Below are 17,865 nucleotides of genomic sequence, written 5' to 3'. Positions count from 1 at the left end.
GGTCAATTTTTTATTAGCCTTGAATGATTCAAAGGTCTGTAAGTGGCTTAATAAAAATTCCTTTGAAAATAGTCAGGTACAAGTACTAGAAAAACAGACAATGTTCAAAGAAAAAGGGCAGTCATGATATCAGATTTTCACATCATAATTATCATAGTAAAAATCATGATGACAATGGAAAAAACGGTAGCAATTAGACCATTATTTAGAATTATTTATTAAAAAATAGGTAGAACATAATTTTATAACTGTGGTTGTTATTGACAGAATATTTAATTTTTAAATATCAGTTATCAGCAGTCCACTGCAACTGTGAAACATTTAAGTCAAGTTAACTTAAAGAAAATAAAACAGCTAACAGTTTTGCAATGAGGATTTTAGTTAAATCACGAGTCTTAAAGTTGAAAATCGAGTACATTTTAGAAAAAAGCATTCTTTTCAAGCCTGTGATGTGCAGGTTAAAGTACAACATGTAAAACCGTGTGGTTGATGCTTTTCATTTTTTTCTGTAAAATGTCATGGAAAATGGAAATGCGACTCCCACACTGGTTATTTTATCACCTGAGAGTCGCTTCAAAAAATATTTTGAAATACAAAGCAGATGTTTTTAAAACAAAATGATCCCGTTTAATTCATCAGTATATTCAGACCTGGAAGTTCATGCTGCTGCCACTGGTCAGACTGAGCTCTTTACCAAAGTGAAACTTGAATTATTGCCCAAAAGTGAAATGTAAAACCAGGGTACCTACGGTTAATGCCTTGATTGCCACCTACGCTGCCAAAACATTTGAGTTTGAAACAATCAACCAAGTCTGAAGACCTTGCTCCTTGTGTCCCACATCACACACCTCATTACTATAATGAAACGCTTGCTGCGATGACAAATGTCCGCTCTATTTAATATCAACGTGCCCAAGTTTGTGATGACGGACTTCTGTGGCAGACTTGTGTTGTGATTTTGAGAAGACTACCAAAGTCTCATAGAGCTTGTGACATAAGGACTTGATGCCTTTGCAGGTTGTTTTGGCAAACTCATTTTTATTTTGCTCCTACACACACAAATATACACCTGTGTGGCTGTGCGCTTTCCTCTCCTCTCCAAACCTTCCACCGCTCTTCCAGGACCGGACAGCTACTGAAGTCATGGTTACCGTAATGGACCTCAGCTGTGCCGGCCACCCCTCTCCTGCAGCTAAGCCACAAACCACACCTCACCGCAGAGCAGTAATCAACAAATATAAATAGGCAATATAAAAATATATTTGGTAAGACATGATAATACAAAATGTGCAACATATTATTTAAAACAAAAACAAGAGAAAAATCAAACACAAAAGTATTAATAGCTGGCAACACTACTGACAAACTGGTACTTCCTTGATTTTACTGAGAAACTTGGTAGCAATTAATATCTACAGCTGCTTTTGCTTTCTGTTTCTTAAAAAAAACAAAAAGCTAGTTTGAGTAACCTAAAAATAAAAATTTGTAAGCATCTGTAACACACCTTAAATTAAGTTAATATCCCACTCACGGGTCTCCTTACAAAACATTTACAGGTGGAGCGATGTGATGACTTTTGTTTAGTCATTTGTTGCCCCAAACATTAACACAGGGGTGTCAGAATTATTATTAGAGAGAAACTGGTCTAGGATCTCATCAATTACACTGCACTCGAAATTCACTTGTGCCAGGTCCAGCGCAGGCACGTGGAGGAGAAGAAGGCGCCCGACGTTCTGCCGAAGCTCTACCAAACTAAGGGGAAACAGAAAGGAGAGAAACAGTGAGGCTGCTTTCACAAATTGCTTTATCAAAGAGGGGTACATCAAAACCACGAGGAGTGATCTCCCAGCAGTCCAACCTTCTGGATGCATCCGAGTTTGAATGTGTGCCAGAAACAGCTGCCCCTCCTTCCTCCTCTGGATGTGTCTGAATTGAAGATTCACTGGTTGTTGGAAGACTTTGTGCTTTTTCCCTTTGGTGCTCTAAGCTTAACTGGAGCTCTTCGCACTGGGCTGCCAGGTTTGCCTTGTCCTCCTCCACAAGGTCCAGCTGGTGGTGCAGAATTAGAGGGAGAGGAAGAGGGAAGGTACGAAGGTCAATATCAATAAAACGAAAGGAGAAATATATTAAAAAAGTGCATAACAGTGGGCTATTTGGGATATTTTTCCTTATACAGTTGGATTGAGAAGTAGATATAAGGTATACCTCATAGCATGTGCTTTTATCAGAACACCAATTAAGGCACATGACAACATCGGCCAGCTGCTGCCAGATGTAACATAGATAAATAAATAAATAAATAAAAAAGCATTAACAAGAAGCACTCAGAAAGTGCAAACCTCCCCCAGGGCAGCTCACTGTCTGAGGAGTATTTACTTTTAAGGGAAAAGTATGTTACCTAAACAGTATGTTGTCAATACAAACAATGGCAGTAAGAAACATGGTTGTAACAGCTCTGTATACCATCATTTATCATGTTGACCTTCAGATCAATCTATTTGACCTCTACAGAGGTCAAATTTGACATGACCATTTCCAACTTTTTGTGTTTACAGACGGAGTGACATGCACGTTCCTACGTCAGCGCTACCAGAAACATAAGCTAGGCAGAGGTCAAAAGCTTGTTTAGTTCAGGGCGTTTAAGGCTCAAATTAGTTCAACTGAATGTGAGAAAAGCTGTTTGTCATCACTTTTACTATTATTTTTTTTAAACAAAGACAGCTCTACACAGTGTCACTGACCCGTGAGCGCAGCTCTTCTGTCTCCTTCGTTCTTTGATCCAGTTTCCGGACTAGAGCGTCAACTTGCAGCGCAATCTCATCATCATTTTCCACACTTTTATCGCCACTCAGATTGGCCTTGGTATCAGATTCTGCTATTAAAGCCTCCTTGTCTTTAATCAATTCACTGACTTTCTGTTTGGCCTTTTCGAACAGACTTTTGTAGTCCTTCTGCCCTCCTGTTTCTTCTGTCTGGCTGGCTTGGTGACAACACTCCTTCTTTACGCTGACCGGCGCCATCTCCTTCAGTTTTTTCTCCAGGTCTTTCACTTGTGAGGTAAGTTTCTGGACCTGTTCTTTTAAAGAGTCTCTCTCCTGAGCGGTCTCCTGCATGAGCTCAAGAAGCTGGTCTTGTTGTTGCTGTACCTCAGAGATATTGGGGTAGGTAAGTGGACTATATCTGTTGTCACCGATAGTTGAACAGGAAGGTCTAGGACTTCCTTCCCTTTCTAGATCATGGTTCACTCCATTCTGCAAGGTCTGCTGTCCCTGATTCTCACTCTGACCGTCTCCACTGCTCTCCTGCTTTAATTTTCTTTGCTGAACGTTGCAGTTATCCATATTCGAAGTCTGTTCTTCACCACCCTTATTAATATTATTAGCATCTTGCTTTTGGTCCTCGCCTTCTTGCTTCACCATAGGTGCTTCTGTCTGGGTAGTGGCGCTTGACAGCTGTGGAAGGGGCGCTGGGGAGGAACTGGTTTCCACAGCTGCAGACCCTGCTCCTGCAGCATTTGTGTCTGAGGGGACATCCACAGCAGCATCATCGCTACACTCCAACAGCACGCTGACATTATTGTCAATTTGCTCTTCCTCTTTCTTCACTTTTTTTAAATCATAGAGGTTCTGTTTTGGCTTGGGGGTACTAGCAGTCTCCAAGATGACAATTTCATCGTCGGTATCATCATTATGACTATCAACATTCATAGAAGGGGAGCTCAGTGGGGTCACATCTACTGATGGGGCTGTTTCCGAGGTGCTCCTATGGAAGCCATTTATCCGAGATCTTTTTGGTGTGTTCTGTGGAGTAACAGGCAGTTTCCTTTTTACTCTGCAGAGCACAAAAAACAGAGTTAACGGCCAGTGTTACTGTCCCACAACACATATTTAAGCTGCCAAACAACACAAAACCATACCTCGGGGTTGACAATGCGCCTTTTGACAGTAAGCCTGCTGACAATGAGCATACGCTAGTAATAACTGGAAGACCATCATTACGAGAAGGGCTGCAGGCTAAAGAGAAAGAATACAAATACGTTTTAATTTCTCAAAGTGTTTTTTCTCCACTCACACTCAAAGAGAAAAATTTCTCACCAGCTTGAGAAATGGTGGAAGATGTCAGCGGTGAGGATTCAGGCCTTGTAGCACCCTCTTGTAATGAACAGCTCCTCAAAGTAGTGGGAGTGGAAGGGGATTGGTGGACAATCTGTCAATAAAAAAAAGACTGAACATTAATCATCATATTAGACTAAACTGAATCTAAACTTAGCACAAAAAGTAAAGAATCTTTGGTTTGGTTGATTATTTCTTTGTTGTAACAATTTTTCTTGTCAATAAGTCTTACACCTTTCCCTTAAATGGTGCCATTTAAGCCCAAGCTGATCCCACAACTGTTCAGTGGGTTTGAGGTCAGGAATGGTTCGGTGCGAGACTGTGGAGATATGGGACTGCCACTTGTTTTATCTCGTCATCTTTCTACACTGAGATCAGCCATGTTTTCCAGTGAGGGAGATGCCGCCTCATACTACCACACTGCCTCCACCTCCAAAAGTTGTTACCCAATCAGTGCTGCAATCAACATAGCGTTCTCTGCATCTTCTCCACACTTTCACCCTATGATCCAACTGCTGTAGGAAGAATATGGACTCATCGCTGAACGTAACTTTCCTCTACATGTTCAAGTTCCAGTGCACATGGGCACAGAAAGGCCTGATGGTGAATGACAGTCTTCTTGGCAGGCTTGTTGGCAGCCCAGTGAGACTGGAGATTGGCTGTGTGCACTCTGCCTGTGTAGAAAGCTGTCGGCCATATCATCCTGCAAACCGTGACTTTAAATCTGTAGAAGCCTGTTTAGAGTTCCTGAGGAATCCCCCGTTATATGGAAAACGGCCTTCAATTTGGAAGAGGTGCTAGGTTTAGTTTTTTGCAGAACACCAGCTTAAAGCTGCCCTATAACACTGGCCTAAATAATAACAATAATATGATACTACTACTACTACTAATAATAATAAAAGACCAAACAAATATATCCTTAGATTTTGTGCTAAGTTTAGATTTGTTTAGTCTAATATGATGATTCTATCACTAGCCCATCACTGCTGGCCTCCAAAGTGACAAATGGGAAACACTGATTGATGCAGTTGCCGTTCCAGGTCTCCCTGCCGCTCTCTGAGAGCCTCATTTTGTTTGGCAAGTTTAGATAGAGGCAACTGTTCTTCGTGGGTTCAATCCTCCACAAATGCGCACAGGATCACAAATAATTAAAATCACAAAATCCCTACAAATCATAATGATTTACAGAAAATGATGCATTCTTACCTGTTTTTCCCTTTCCTGTTTCTTTTCCTCTCTCTCCCTGTAACAAATAAATCACACAGGTCATCTCTTTTATGATCAGTTAACATTTTCGTTCAGATTTCTTATAAATATTAATTTAAACTTCTGTCACTGTGACTCACTGCAGTTTGTAGGTCTTGCGATACGAAGGCTGGTCATCATCAGAGTCTTCTGGTTCCTCGGGTACCTGGCAGCTCCTGTAAGTGCAATTGAGCATTGAAGTGAAAAGACTGGTAACCAGTACCGGTCCCATGGACAATCATCAAACGCTTACTAATCAGTCTTACTAAATCAAGAGTCTTGTGATCTATCATCACCATAAACTGAGAGGAAACAGGCTGTTTGTGTTTGTTGGTTTCTTCTTAAATTGTGTGTTACTTACAAAACCTATGTTTGAATATGCATTTGTTACTACACCTGTGTTAATACAGCCTCTAATGCATTATTAGGACAATACTCTCAAACTGTATTTAACTCACAATTAGAAAAATGATAGATTAGTTCCAAATGCGTCCAGGATAGTTTAAAATGTGAACATAAATAAAACAAACAAACAAAATTTCCATGTTGACAGATTTGTTTAACAAGTAACACACAAACTCAAAAAAGGGCAACTGTGGCCTCCATTAAAAAAAGGGAAATATTTCCAATATCTCAACATTTTAAGGGGATAAAGACAAATTGGTTGAAAAGAAATTAACCTGTTAATACCCACCAAGACTCCCTGACAACCCATTTGGTGGTAAGATGAGTTCCCTTAACATCAGGCCCATTTTTTATGTCATTTTTTTGCCCCTTGTGGCACATCCAAGAGGGAGGCAGAAGAACCACAAGACCCAAAAATGCAGATTTGTTCATTCTGACTGTAACATCCTCCAGTTTCTGCTTGTTTAGCATTTGGCTAAAAATTCTGCTGCTGTAATCTGATAACTGGTAAAGGTTTAAATGCAATCACTAGCAGTGTTTCATAGCGTGTCTGCAGATACGTCTGTCGAAGAGTATCACTTAGTACGATAGCCCAATTCTGCAAGACTGCAAAGTCAAGTGCATGGGAGTGCGGCCTTGAAACATGTACGTATGCATTTCACAGCTGCATTTAATCAGTTCCTTGAATTATTTTGTTGTTTTTCAAAGTGATCCCTGGAAAGAAACAAATCCAAGCAAATCCAAACAAATATTCACACAAATCCACCATCCCCTCTCAGGTAGGGTTTGTATATTCTGGTTATCTATGTCTGACTGACCACATATCTATCCTGATTGGACTTCAGATTTCTTATGCCACTCTGTTATCATCCACTGGGTCCAGTTGGGTCAGAGTAATAAAACTTTGTTTCCTCACAGGGTTTGACCGAGGCTCCATGTGGACTTCTGTTTGCCCTCAAATTTGTTGTGGCTTTGTAGAGCTGTCCACTAACATGTTATACTTCCTCACTTAAAAAAAACAAAAACAAAAAACAAATGCACATGGGTTTTTCAAGCGGACTATGAAAAGAGAGCAGTAAGAAAAACAAATGGACTCATCCACAATATTGGGAGACATCCATTTGCAAAAGAGTTTGTTTTAGTGTGCTGCATAAGGGTAGTTTTGTTGCTGTCATGTGACTTAGCTACCTCCCATAAGTAAATATAGATTTTCTTTCCTGATTCATGTGTGTGTTTGTCCATTCAGAAAGACCAGTGACACCAAATAAGGAGGTAGTGACGCAACCTGTCACAGCCATCTCAACCCGTAAACTGGCTGCTATGTCATGAGCAGCAGTATTTTTAATCCTTTAAGTCCTAACCATGTAATAATGACCAGAAAATTTATTGTGTTTATTCTGACGAAATTTAAAAAAAATAAAGAAATTAAACAAACAGAAGATGGTGCTTCCTGATTCTCATGTCTACAAAAAGTCTTTCATATCTCAGTTTCTGGATAACCAGAAAAGTACAATTAGTTAAATAATTCACAAGAGTTTTTCAGTTCTTTCTTTTGATACCAAGCCCTTGATTGTCCTGTTATAAATATTAAAATGTCTGAAAGTGGAGTCGCTCACTTTTCAAACCAACCAGTAATCAGTATCATTTCTGTTGCATTCTTGAAGGTGGAAAAGATACTGTCATCCATGCCTGCCTCACATCCAAACAAGACTACCTGGAAGTCTTGTATGTGATGGGGTGTCCCAATGCAACTACTGCCTTCACATGTTTTACAAGCCTCTATTAAATGTAGGGAGAACTGATCATGTCATTTTGCATTTTTAAACATACCTCCTCAAAACTTTAAAACCTGTCCTGCAAATGTACAGGATTAAGTGCATTATTAAGTATATATATTAGGTATGTAGATATGTTAATCCAGTTACACAGCCACTTCTTTTGATTGCATGTCCATGGCCAAGAAGACACGGGCAGATTTTTCTACTACAAAGTTACTATTTGCAAATAAACATCAATGTAAACTTAAATGAGGGACATTATGGATTTTCCGTTCAGATCTTCAGATTGCATTGTAAGGTAAATACCCTACAAAAATGAAGAGGAAACACAGTGCATCATGTGAAGCCCCCAGGAGCCTAGGCTACTCCCTTCCGGTGACCATGGAAGGGAAGGTCCAGGGTCACCTGGATCAAGCCTTCAGTTTAAGCTTTAATAAACATGGAGTTTCTTTCCTTTTTCTTCTGACTACATTTCATGTTGAAATTTGTTGCCGTTTCATCAAACACTGTTGAGCAACATTTTTAAATAAGCTAAGAAAGTATTAACTGTGTCTAAACAGTATTATAGGTCCACGAGTAACCTGCATCTTATCTGTTTGACCTGCATTTTGTCCCTGTCAGGTTACAGCTGGATAATTGGATTTAAAAATCAGACATTAAATTCATTTTTATCTATTAAGGAACTTTTGGATGACTGAGTGGACGAAGATTAAAATTACTCTTTTCTTTCCTCATGTTATTTATTAAAACTCATGATCCACATGGACACACATTTATGTTCCTCAAACACTGGATTAAAATGGGGGTCGACTTTTTATTTGCCCGTTGCCATGGTGCATCCTGGTGTTGAAGCACCATTGATGAAGACTTTATTTTCTCTACTCACTTATATGCTTAACTCTGAGTAAACATACTCAGAGTTGATGGAAATAACTCTGATCAGGCTTTGTTGGAACCAAGACCGATGATTAGTTTTGGTAATGGACTCAAGAGAGAGTCGTGGTAAACTGATAAAAATCCAATTACCTGAACTGAGGATCAGGGTTCATTTGGCAGAACCATTTATCTGGCAGCTTGTTGATGTCAATGCCATCAGGAAGTTTACGCCATTGTAGACAGCTATCACACTGTGCCCAGTTTTGATCTGGTCGCTTCCTAAAGACAAACCAGCAAGGTTAAACACATATGCAAACACAAATTTGAATGAATGAAAACCTGATGCCAGTCGCTGCGAAGTGTACTAACTTGATATCTTCTGGTAGTATGGTGCTATTTGGATTTTCTTTCGTCTTTCTGTAGCGTATCTCTTTCCAGTACTCCTCCAATTTAATCCCCAAATTAGTCATGGTTTTCCTGTGCCAAGAAAGTTTGCATCAGACAGACATCAGACTTTTTGTGCCTCACCCACCCAAACCTCATTATGACCCCAATCAAGCCTTCGAGGTGATAAATGTAATCAGGAATGCTGTTACCTGTATCTGTCATTCTCCATAAAACTCTGTTTGTTGTGAGTAGGATCCAAAAAGTTACATTCTATGACTCCAATGACTCCAACACCGTTGTTGTTGGCCTGTAGGAAGCAAAATTTTAGCAAATGATAACATTTACATCATTCTACATGTGAAAACACCTGATTAAAGAAAAACAACAGAAACTGACCTTAAGCTGACAGCCGACACGTTCGTAAGCTTTAATGAGCCGGTTCTTGTGATACATCATTATGCCACACTGGTCTTTACTTTTGGTGTTATACCCAAAAGTAATAGGAATTCTTCGGGGCTAGCATACAATTTAAGGAAAACTCAAAAGCAGCAGTATAAACATATATCACCAAAATTATACAGTTGTAGAAAAGCTGTGCAAAAAGGATACCGGTATCAGGAAAGCAGGCTTATAGTGATCCTTTCTGATCCAGGCCAGGCTCTTGGCGATGAGCTGAGATTTCACCTTTTGACCCCGAACTATGATCAGCATTCGAGGCTTCAGGTACAGAATGCTGGAAAATGCCTACACCCACCCACAGATGTCATTTTATTTATACAATCAGTAGAATCGTGATAAAGAAAACAGGGTGGAGCTTATAAATTGGGGGAAATATCTCTAAAAACCATGATTAAGTGTGACTATCTTACATACCTCCTTGATGCAATATCTGCCTGTCATTTTTCAGCTTATAAAGTGTTTCCCCTGTTCTTCTCTCTCAATAAGAGATTATAAAAAATCTATGAATGCATGGATCTATATCTATATATATATATATATATATATATATATATGTGTGTGTGTAGAGAGAGAGAGAGAGAGAGAGAGAGAGATATTTGTAGATATATTTGGATATCTACAAATCTATGACTTTTCATTTCAAAAGTTTAACCTCTTCACTGAAAATGACTCCTGTATACAGCTGGGTCCATTAGTTTTTGCACAATAACACAGTTTTTTATGCTCCCTCTGTACACCACAACAGTGAACTAAAAAAAAAATAAATCAAACAATCAATATGTGACGCAAACGATGCATGTGACCTTTCAGCTTTGCCAAGGGTTTTAACAGAAGTACTGCCCTTGCTGTTTGGGAATTATAGCCATTTTTACCCACACAATTCCATATTAGGGGTTTAAAAGTACCGTAATTTGACAAGCAGATTTACGGCCAAATCAGAGCTTGCTCATTTCTGGAAATGTTTCTTAGAAAAATGGAACCTAGATTAACATGTACCAGAATTATGGTAAAAGAAAAGTATGGAAAAGGAGAAAGACAGCTCATGACCTGAACAAAAAAGCACAAAAAATGGCTAGTCTCTGTCCCCATATGGATCAGTCCCTCTTATTACCATGATTTCCTTAAGCCTTAAGTTGGCTAGTTAGGTATCAGACTAACGTTTAAAGCTTTCACTTGAGTGAAGTAACTCACATTACTGCTACTGCTAAGTAATGTTATCTAAGTTTATAGCATATTCCATAAATCACCATGCCATAACTAACTACTATAATAGCTCTGCTATACTCCATCACACTCAGTGCATTTCAATCACTTCTCCAGCAAGTTTGATAGCTAGCAAAATAATAATAATGATAGTTTTAATAATTAGCATGTGTTATGTACACATACTCAAAAATTATTTATTAGAACTCACCTGTCATGTGACCCTAGAGTGCAAATTCCGCCAGTGTCATTTTCCATCAAACACTCATTAAAACAACAACCTCCAGTTAGTGCACTCATCCCCGACTGTTTGGGGGAGGGGCGGGGTCACACATGGAAACAGACTGACATGCAGAGGTGCAAGGCAGCCCAGACGGAGAAATTTTGCTTTTACATTTTGCGACTGGTGAATGAAATACAATTTCAAGCACGTTTAAGCATCACATCTGAAATTCAAGCACTTTTCAAACCTTGAAAAGACAATATTAAAATTCGAACCCGGCCTGAAGCATACCCCATCATCTCTGAAACATGGTGGAGGCAATGTTATGGCATGGGCATGTATGGCTGCCAGTGGAACTGGGCCACTACTGTTTACTGATGATGTGACTGCTGATAGAAGTACCAAGATGAACTGTGGAAGTAAACAAGGTTATACTCTCTGCTTCAAAAATATATTAATCTGGCCCTGGGGGCTCAGGTGGGGGACTGTATAAAAATGGCTGCAATTCTTTAACAGTTAATGCAAAGCTTTTGTTTAATCCCTCGAATTAAAGTTGAAAGTCTGAGCTTCAATTATTAAATTAATAAAATATTGATTATTTGATTTTCTGCTGTTTAATTTTACTGTGTAGGTGCACAGAGGTAAACTTACAAAAATTGTGTCACTGTCAACAAAACCTGAACCTGTGGATCTAACCAGAAGCTGCCCACTGGACTGGAGCGACATCAGCATCCAAAACTGTTGCACTCTCATTTTTGGATGCATAATTATGTTAAGGACAAAGAGGCTTTCTCTTTTAGCGCCAAGTACCAATGGTTTATTTCAGGGCATGCACATTTATGCTGCTTACCCGAAGCGAGTACGTGCTCTCAGGGATGTGTGACGTGATCTTGTCTGGACGCTGATTAGTGTCATTCTCTGCAATGTAAACCTCTGATGGAATTCGGATGTCGTACCGATCCGTCTCAAAATCAAACTCTGTTGTTCCAGTAGATGTCCTGACAAAACCCCCCCAAAACAAAACACAGTTTATGTTATTGGTTATTAGTCCAGAATACAGTTAGAATATAAGCGCAAAGAGGGAGGACTTTGTCATGCAATATTTTATAGAACTATGTTTACAAAAAGTTAGAACCCTCTGGAAAATGTTAAAACAAATTGAAAGGAAGGATTGCAAAAGACCAAATACTGAGTTGGGAAGGCATTCACCTCGCTCTAAAAAACAGCATGAATAAGTGGCTAACAGTTTAGGTATAGGGAAAACCAATTAACTGCGTGATTAGGGCGTGCATGTTTTGAACTACTGTTGACATGAAAATCAGAAGAATTTTCTTTTTGGAAATCATGGATGCATCATCCTCGAGGTAAATGTAATGGTATGGAGTGCATTTCAAGAAATGGTGTGCAGTTGATATCCAATTAATTTGCCCTCTTTATCGTGCAAAGAAAGCTTCCAGATCTGTAAACTATCACCTTTTTATCAGGCAAACAAGAAAGCTGGTGATTTGATTCTTGCAGGACTGATGATAAACAGTTCATTTGTTTTATCTTATTGATCCAGTAATGAGAGGTTTTAACTAGCACAGCATAGGGAATATGTTCTTAACTGCAACAGCATAGCCTCTGAAATCACATATGACCACTTATTCCTGTGTGGACCACAGACAGACCTGCGGAGATTCCAGATGATGATCCGTGTGCCAGTTTTCGACGTGGATCCCGGCAAACTAATTGTACGAATCTCTGAGAGTAGCTCTTCTTTTGTGCTAAAAGGGGAATACTGCAGAATGGCCTGCAGACTGGATTTCTGGTCCTCTCTTACACAGAGTAAAGGAGAAGTTAAGGACGGAAAACAGGAAAAAGGGAAGTATGACTTATGTAAGATGGCAAAAAAATACCCTTCTCAATGACATTTACAGCTACAAACCTAGCACATCTGACATGCTAGGTTTGTAGCTCAGTTTTGATTTTCTCCTACTCAATTCTTCAAATTGCCTTCAAATTGACTCATTCTTCAAATCCTACTTCATAACATTTGACCCAACTCCACTCATACAATCATGTGAAGAAGAAAGTTTGTTCATGATTACGTGCTGCTAATCAAATGAATTTGATTAAATGATGATCGACATGTTTGAACACTTCTAAAAAAGCTGAAGATTTGGCCCGTCTGAAGCATTCAGGTAACTTAACACAATATCAGAACTATACAGAAAACAATTAATTTGTGTTATTGCTGCTAAAGATGTTTCTGCAACACATTTCTCCCACTGAAAACGCTACGTCCAGAACAGAATCAACCTTTTGGGATCTACTTACCTGGATGATTGAGCATCAAGACACGTGTTTCTACAAGCGACTGAATTATGTATAAAGTGCAGGTGCACGGTACCATGCATCACAGTTCTTATTATTTCTCCTGAATTCTTTTCTATCAGACACTACCAGAGCTCTGCTTTAACAGTCTGACTCTTGGGAACAATTCACAGTTCACAACCCTTTAAACATGGAGATAAAAACTCCAACAACAATAAGCATAGTCCTGGTCAAGCCTTTGCTTTTCTACAGACCTCACTTGTAAACCAGTAGAACAGGACAACCACAGATCTAAATAAAATAAATACACAAGCAAGGCTGGAAGCACTTCAGAGGTGTAAGAAGAGATGACATTGGAGTTATAACATTTTTGTATTAGCAAAGTTGAAGACTTGGTTATCACACCTGTTATCTAGCCTCTAATTTTGATTTATTTTTTCCTTTCTGGATTGCTCCTGTTCTTATTCAGCTGACTTAATTTGATCCTGGAGTAATGAATACATAGTTGATGTATAATATTTCATTAGATAAAGGATATAGTTCTTTGAGTCGCTCTCTTCAAAGGAAACAATAGGTACAATTATTTGATCTGCACCAATCTTTTCCAGGTAGGTCTGGGAGAGCATCCCCACGCATAAGCTCCTCTTCGACTTGGAGAAGACAATAGCATCTTTGCCAAGACGCATGGAGCCAGACTTGAAGCCATTGCCATAGATTCCAATTGGATCTTTACCGTTCACGGGTACCTTGTCACTGTATCCGAAGCTGAAGGAGAGAAAATGCAAAAATTCTTTAGCACCTTTGCAAACCATAATTCTCCCGCTGAAGGGAAGTAGTAGACAATTGGTTTCATTTGTCTGTCTGTTTGTCTGTTAGCAGTCTAGCATCCACAGTTTTCAAGATATCATGTTTAACTTTTGTCTGATGGCAGATACCAAAAGCATCTCTAGGTGATTTAATTTAATACGGTCATGGTCAAGGTCCGACCAAATGTGGAAATCAGTTCAAATGTTATCTTACGCACAATTTATCATGGCTTCAAACTTCACAACAATATACTAGGCCTCAGGAGACTTGAGCACCTAGGTTGGCTAAGCATTTGACCTTGACCTTCATTGTTATCAGCAAATTTGATGTTGAAAAAAATGGTCAAGAGACCATATCGAGTAACACACGAAATGAAAAGGCATGGTGAGAGCTCTACAACACACTTTTAATTTTTGTCACAATGACACCATAAAATTCTGCAAATCACACACTGCATGAATTTATGTTAAAATCTTAAGGTTTCATAAAGATTTCAATCTCCTGAAATCTGACTTTCCACAAGTTTCAAAAAATTACACCATAGTTGCATCTATACCTGAGCATCTTATGCATTGTTTTATTGTCCAGCCCATTTCCATTATCCATGAAGCTGAGGCATTCTTCTCCTTTGACCACAGTTTTATCAATCCAGAACTGTTTGGCACTGACGTCTGGGTCGTAGGCATTGTCTGTCAAAAACAGTTTTAGGGAGTATTTAAAATCCAAACATGAATGTCAAATTACAGTGTAGATGAGCAGCAGGGAGACTTTTTTTTTTTTTTTTTTTTTTTTTTACAGAGGACCTATTTTTCTGCTAGACACAGTGTACATATTAAACAGACTCGTAAAGTTAGATTCATGCAGAAATATAGTGAAGATATATTATGTGCTATTATTATTATTTTATTGTATTTTTTACATGAAACAAAACATACAGTTCAATCAAGTAAATATTTGACTTTGTTATATAATCATCTGTCTGTGTCGTTACAGCCGTTGTTCTCAGAATTGGAAGTGAAATAGAAACCAACTTGGAAATACAATGAGAGCACAGTGACTCACCAATCAGTTCAGCTATAGCGCTGAAGGGCCAGGTGTGGCTGGTGGAGTTGCTGTGAAGAAACTTGGGCGAAAGCTACAAGTGAAACAAATTCAATTTCCCAAATTAGTTGCATTTTATATCACATCCACCACAACAAAAGGGGCTTTGCTGACTTTATTTATTTATTTTTACAGCATGGAAAATATGCTCCATGTTTAAAACAAAGGTTTGATGGAATTTTGAAACCAAAACCTGGTCAGTTCAGCGCCGCACTGGTCAATTTAAGGAAAATACATGCAAATCTTTGCAGAAAAGATCAGACTCTGAATAGGGAAGAACAGTAGGGGGAAGCGTTTCCCACATGTAACAACAGCACAGGAAATCCAGATAAAAATGTTTGAGTAAATTGTTATTAACACAAATAATGAATCAGCTAATTACATGGCAGTAATTCAATATGGTCAAAACAACCTGCTGAAGTTCAAACCAAACATCAGAATTAGAAAAAGAGGTGATTGAAGGATTTGCTCTGCAAGCAAACTGGCGCGGGTGAAGGAAGGGCAGTAGACAGTCTCTGATGTGCTGAGACACTGCTCCAAAAACTTCATGACTACAGACGTGAGGGCTACAGGTCTGTAGTTATTGAGGCGGTCTATACTAGGTTTTTTAGAGATCGGAATGATGGTGGAGACCTTCTGATTGGTGGGAACAGTGCCATGAGTCAGGGAGAGGTTGAGCACCCTTCCGAGAATCCCTGCCAGGTGGACCGTGCAAGCTTTAACCACAGCCCCTGGGATGCAGTTGGGCCAGCAGCTCTCAGTTCACCGCTCTCAGTCTCCTCCTGACCTCGTGTATTTTGGTGGGGGCTTGTCTCAAACCAGGCAAAGAAGGTGTTGAGGTCCTCTCTTTCAAACCATCTGTCTTCTCTGTCCAAAATGTGAACAATGGTGTCCTCGAAGGAGTGACCTTTGTCCTCTAGATGCAGATGGACAGCCGAGTCTTGTCCCGTCGAGGTGGCTCTTCTATGTTGTGCCATGTGTTTATGAAGTGGCTGTTCGGTCTCTCCAAAGTTGAGGTCTGAGCATTCCTCCCTACACTGTACAGTGTATACTACGTTGTTAAGTTTGTGTTTAGGAGTTCGGTCTTTGGGATGAACCAGTTTCTGTCTGAATGTGTGGACACTAGAGCTGGGCGATAAAACGATAACGATATGTATTGCGAAATAACTTTTTCTCGATAGAAAAATTAAACTATTGCGATAGGCCTCATCTCTCCGAACCAATCACAGCCGCAGTGTCACGACTTGTTACGTACAGCACAAGTGCCAAGGTGCACATGTGTATTTGTTTTTGCAGCCGGGCTGCCGAGGTAATGAAGGAAATTAGTTTGCCGACTAGAGAAAAATCAACCGAGAGCGTGACCGAAGGGTTACTGAAGAAAAAACTGATGATGGTTCCAATGCCGGAGAGCTTGTCGAACGGAAGGGCCACAGAAGTTCCGTAGTGTGAAGGTATTTTGGCTATTTCAAGTCTGACAAAAAACAGTAGCGCGCACTGTAAATTGTGCCGAAAGCAAGTCTGGAAATACAATAAAGCGGTGCATGCTCAATCTGACTGAAAGCGCTAATTCGTCATTCCGCTTTTGTCAGACTAAAGTAACTGTTAATAAAACTGTTTGAAAAGCTAAGCTATACAACAAGGAGAGACTGAGAATTTCCTTTTAGTTCTCAGTTTATTTGATATTGACAAAAGTTAGTCAATTTTGTCTGTTCTTCTGTAAAACAAACTAAGATTTATTTTTAGAATTCAAATTTTGTTTCTAAGTGGAATTGACAATTTAGTGGTCTGTTTTGTTTGTTCTATTTTGAAACTTAAACGCTTTAGCGGCTGCCTTTTGTGTAGTTTGCAATATTTGCCTTTATTTATCTGAAACTGAAGTCTTATGTTCCTTAAGTACATCTACCCTGTTGAACTTCTTATGGGAAATAAATATTTAAATCAAAACAAGCTGCAGATTATTTCACATTTTACTCTTGAGCAACGGCACATTTAAATCTTACAAATATAGTTATTTGGCTTATATCGTGATATATATCGTTATTGCCAGAAATGAAAAAAAAAAAACATATCGTGATATGAAAAAATCTTATATCGCCCAGCTCTAGTGGACACACACTCTGACTGAAACTACGATGACCTGGATGCCTGAAACCCTTCACAGACATATGCAAAGAAGCTCCGCAGTCAAACAAACGTGACCTAAACAACTTTAATCCCTTGTTTTGCTTTCACATGTGTGATAACAGGAGAGACACACTATCTACAGAGTAATAAACAAACAGGGGAAGACTTTAAGAGGGTGAATAGAGGGAAAACATAATACAAATGCATTAAATCTTATGCAAAAGCCATTTAACATCCTACCAAATAGAGATATATAGAATACACTGGTCCTGGCTCTGTGTCGACCTGGAACAAGACCAACCAGGCCGTTATCACCAGTATGTTAGTGGGCTGTAAAACCAGCCGTGAGCCAGGAAAACGAAACTTATCCAGTAGCCTTAATTCACAGCACAACCGGAACTAATTTCTGAGTAAACAATACTGCTGTTAACGATGACAGAACTCTTGTAATTCATCAGCAGTTGTAAATATAAACTGACTGGCAACTAAATGCCAGTACAACAGAGCTCGGTACCAACAGCCAATACAGCTTTGAGCACAGCGAGTGTGCTGTATGGACTGAATTAACCTCACTGAACCCAGACGCAGAGTCTTACTGTTGTTTCAATTCTTCACACATTTTGTCCACCAATAAATAGGACAAAACTTCCCAAACAAATAAGTAAACTCCTCTCACCGTGCTTAACGGAACACCACGGTCCATCTGCGTCGCCATCTTTCTCTGTAGACCGATAGCAGTGGGCGGGGTGAGGTCTGAGCATCCGGTCGGCCAAACACTCGAGTTACACACAACTATTGAACAGATAACTTTTAAGTTAATTAAAATCGC

At 39.4% G+C, this 17,865-nt stretch overlaps 1 protein-coding gene across 1 annotated transcript; it reads right to left on the bottom strand.

Annotated features, from left to right (window-relative positions):
- Positions 1–201: 201 nt before the first annotated feature.
- On the bottom strand, positions 202–17,865 carry morc3a (MORC family CW-type zinc finger 3a). The gene is made up of 18 exons (XM_005460014.4): positions 17,713–17,865; positions 14,874–14,946; positions 14,368–14,500; positions 13,543–13,769; positions 12,359–12,515; positions 11,539–11,686; positions 9,413–9,547; positions 9,200–9,319; positions 9,013–9,110; positions 8,786–8,893; positions 8,567–8,695; positions 5,459–5,533; positions 5,319–5,355; positions 4,095–4,206; positions 3,917–4,013; positions 2,742–3,831; positions 1,859–2,049; positions 202–1,752 (listed from the first exon to the last, which is right to left on the bottom strand). Exons 1-18 carry the CDS (start codon positions 17,749–17,751, stop codon positions 1,581–1,583), a joined length of 3,141 nt encoding a protein of 1,046 aa, XP_005460071.1. The 5' UTR covers positions 17,752–17,865; the 3' UTR covers positions 202–1,580.

This window comes from Oreochromis niloticus, linkage group LG16, assembly GCF_001858045.2.
Source record: "Oreochromis niloticus isolate F11D_XX linkage group LG16, O_niloticus_UMD_NMBU, whole genome shotgun sequence".
NCBI lineage: Eukaryota > Metazoa > Chordata > Actinopteri > Cichliformes > Cichlidae > Oreochromis > Oreochromis niloticus.
The sequence above is the reverse complement of the archived record's forward strand: the minus strand, read 5'-3'. Positions and strand labels throughout refer to the sequence as shown.

What these genes read in the sequence shown, in the direction of transcription:
- morc3a (XM_005460014.4), bottom strand. Translation starts at nt 17,751, where the DNA reads ATGGCGACGCAGATGGACCGTGGTGTTCCGTTAAGCACG. An exon ending in AGAGAGCGACTCAAAGAACT is followed by an intron (nt 12,516 to 13,542) that starts ATATCCTTTATC and finishes CTTCTCCTTTAC; the next exon opens with TCTGTGTAAGAGAGGACCAG. An exon ending in CGCAAGACCTACAAACTGCA is followed by an intron (nt 5,356 to 5,458) that starts GTGAGTCACAGT and finishes TATTTGTTACAG; the next exon opens with GGAGAGAGAGGAAAAGAAAC.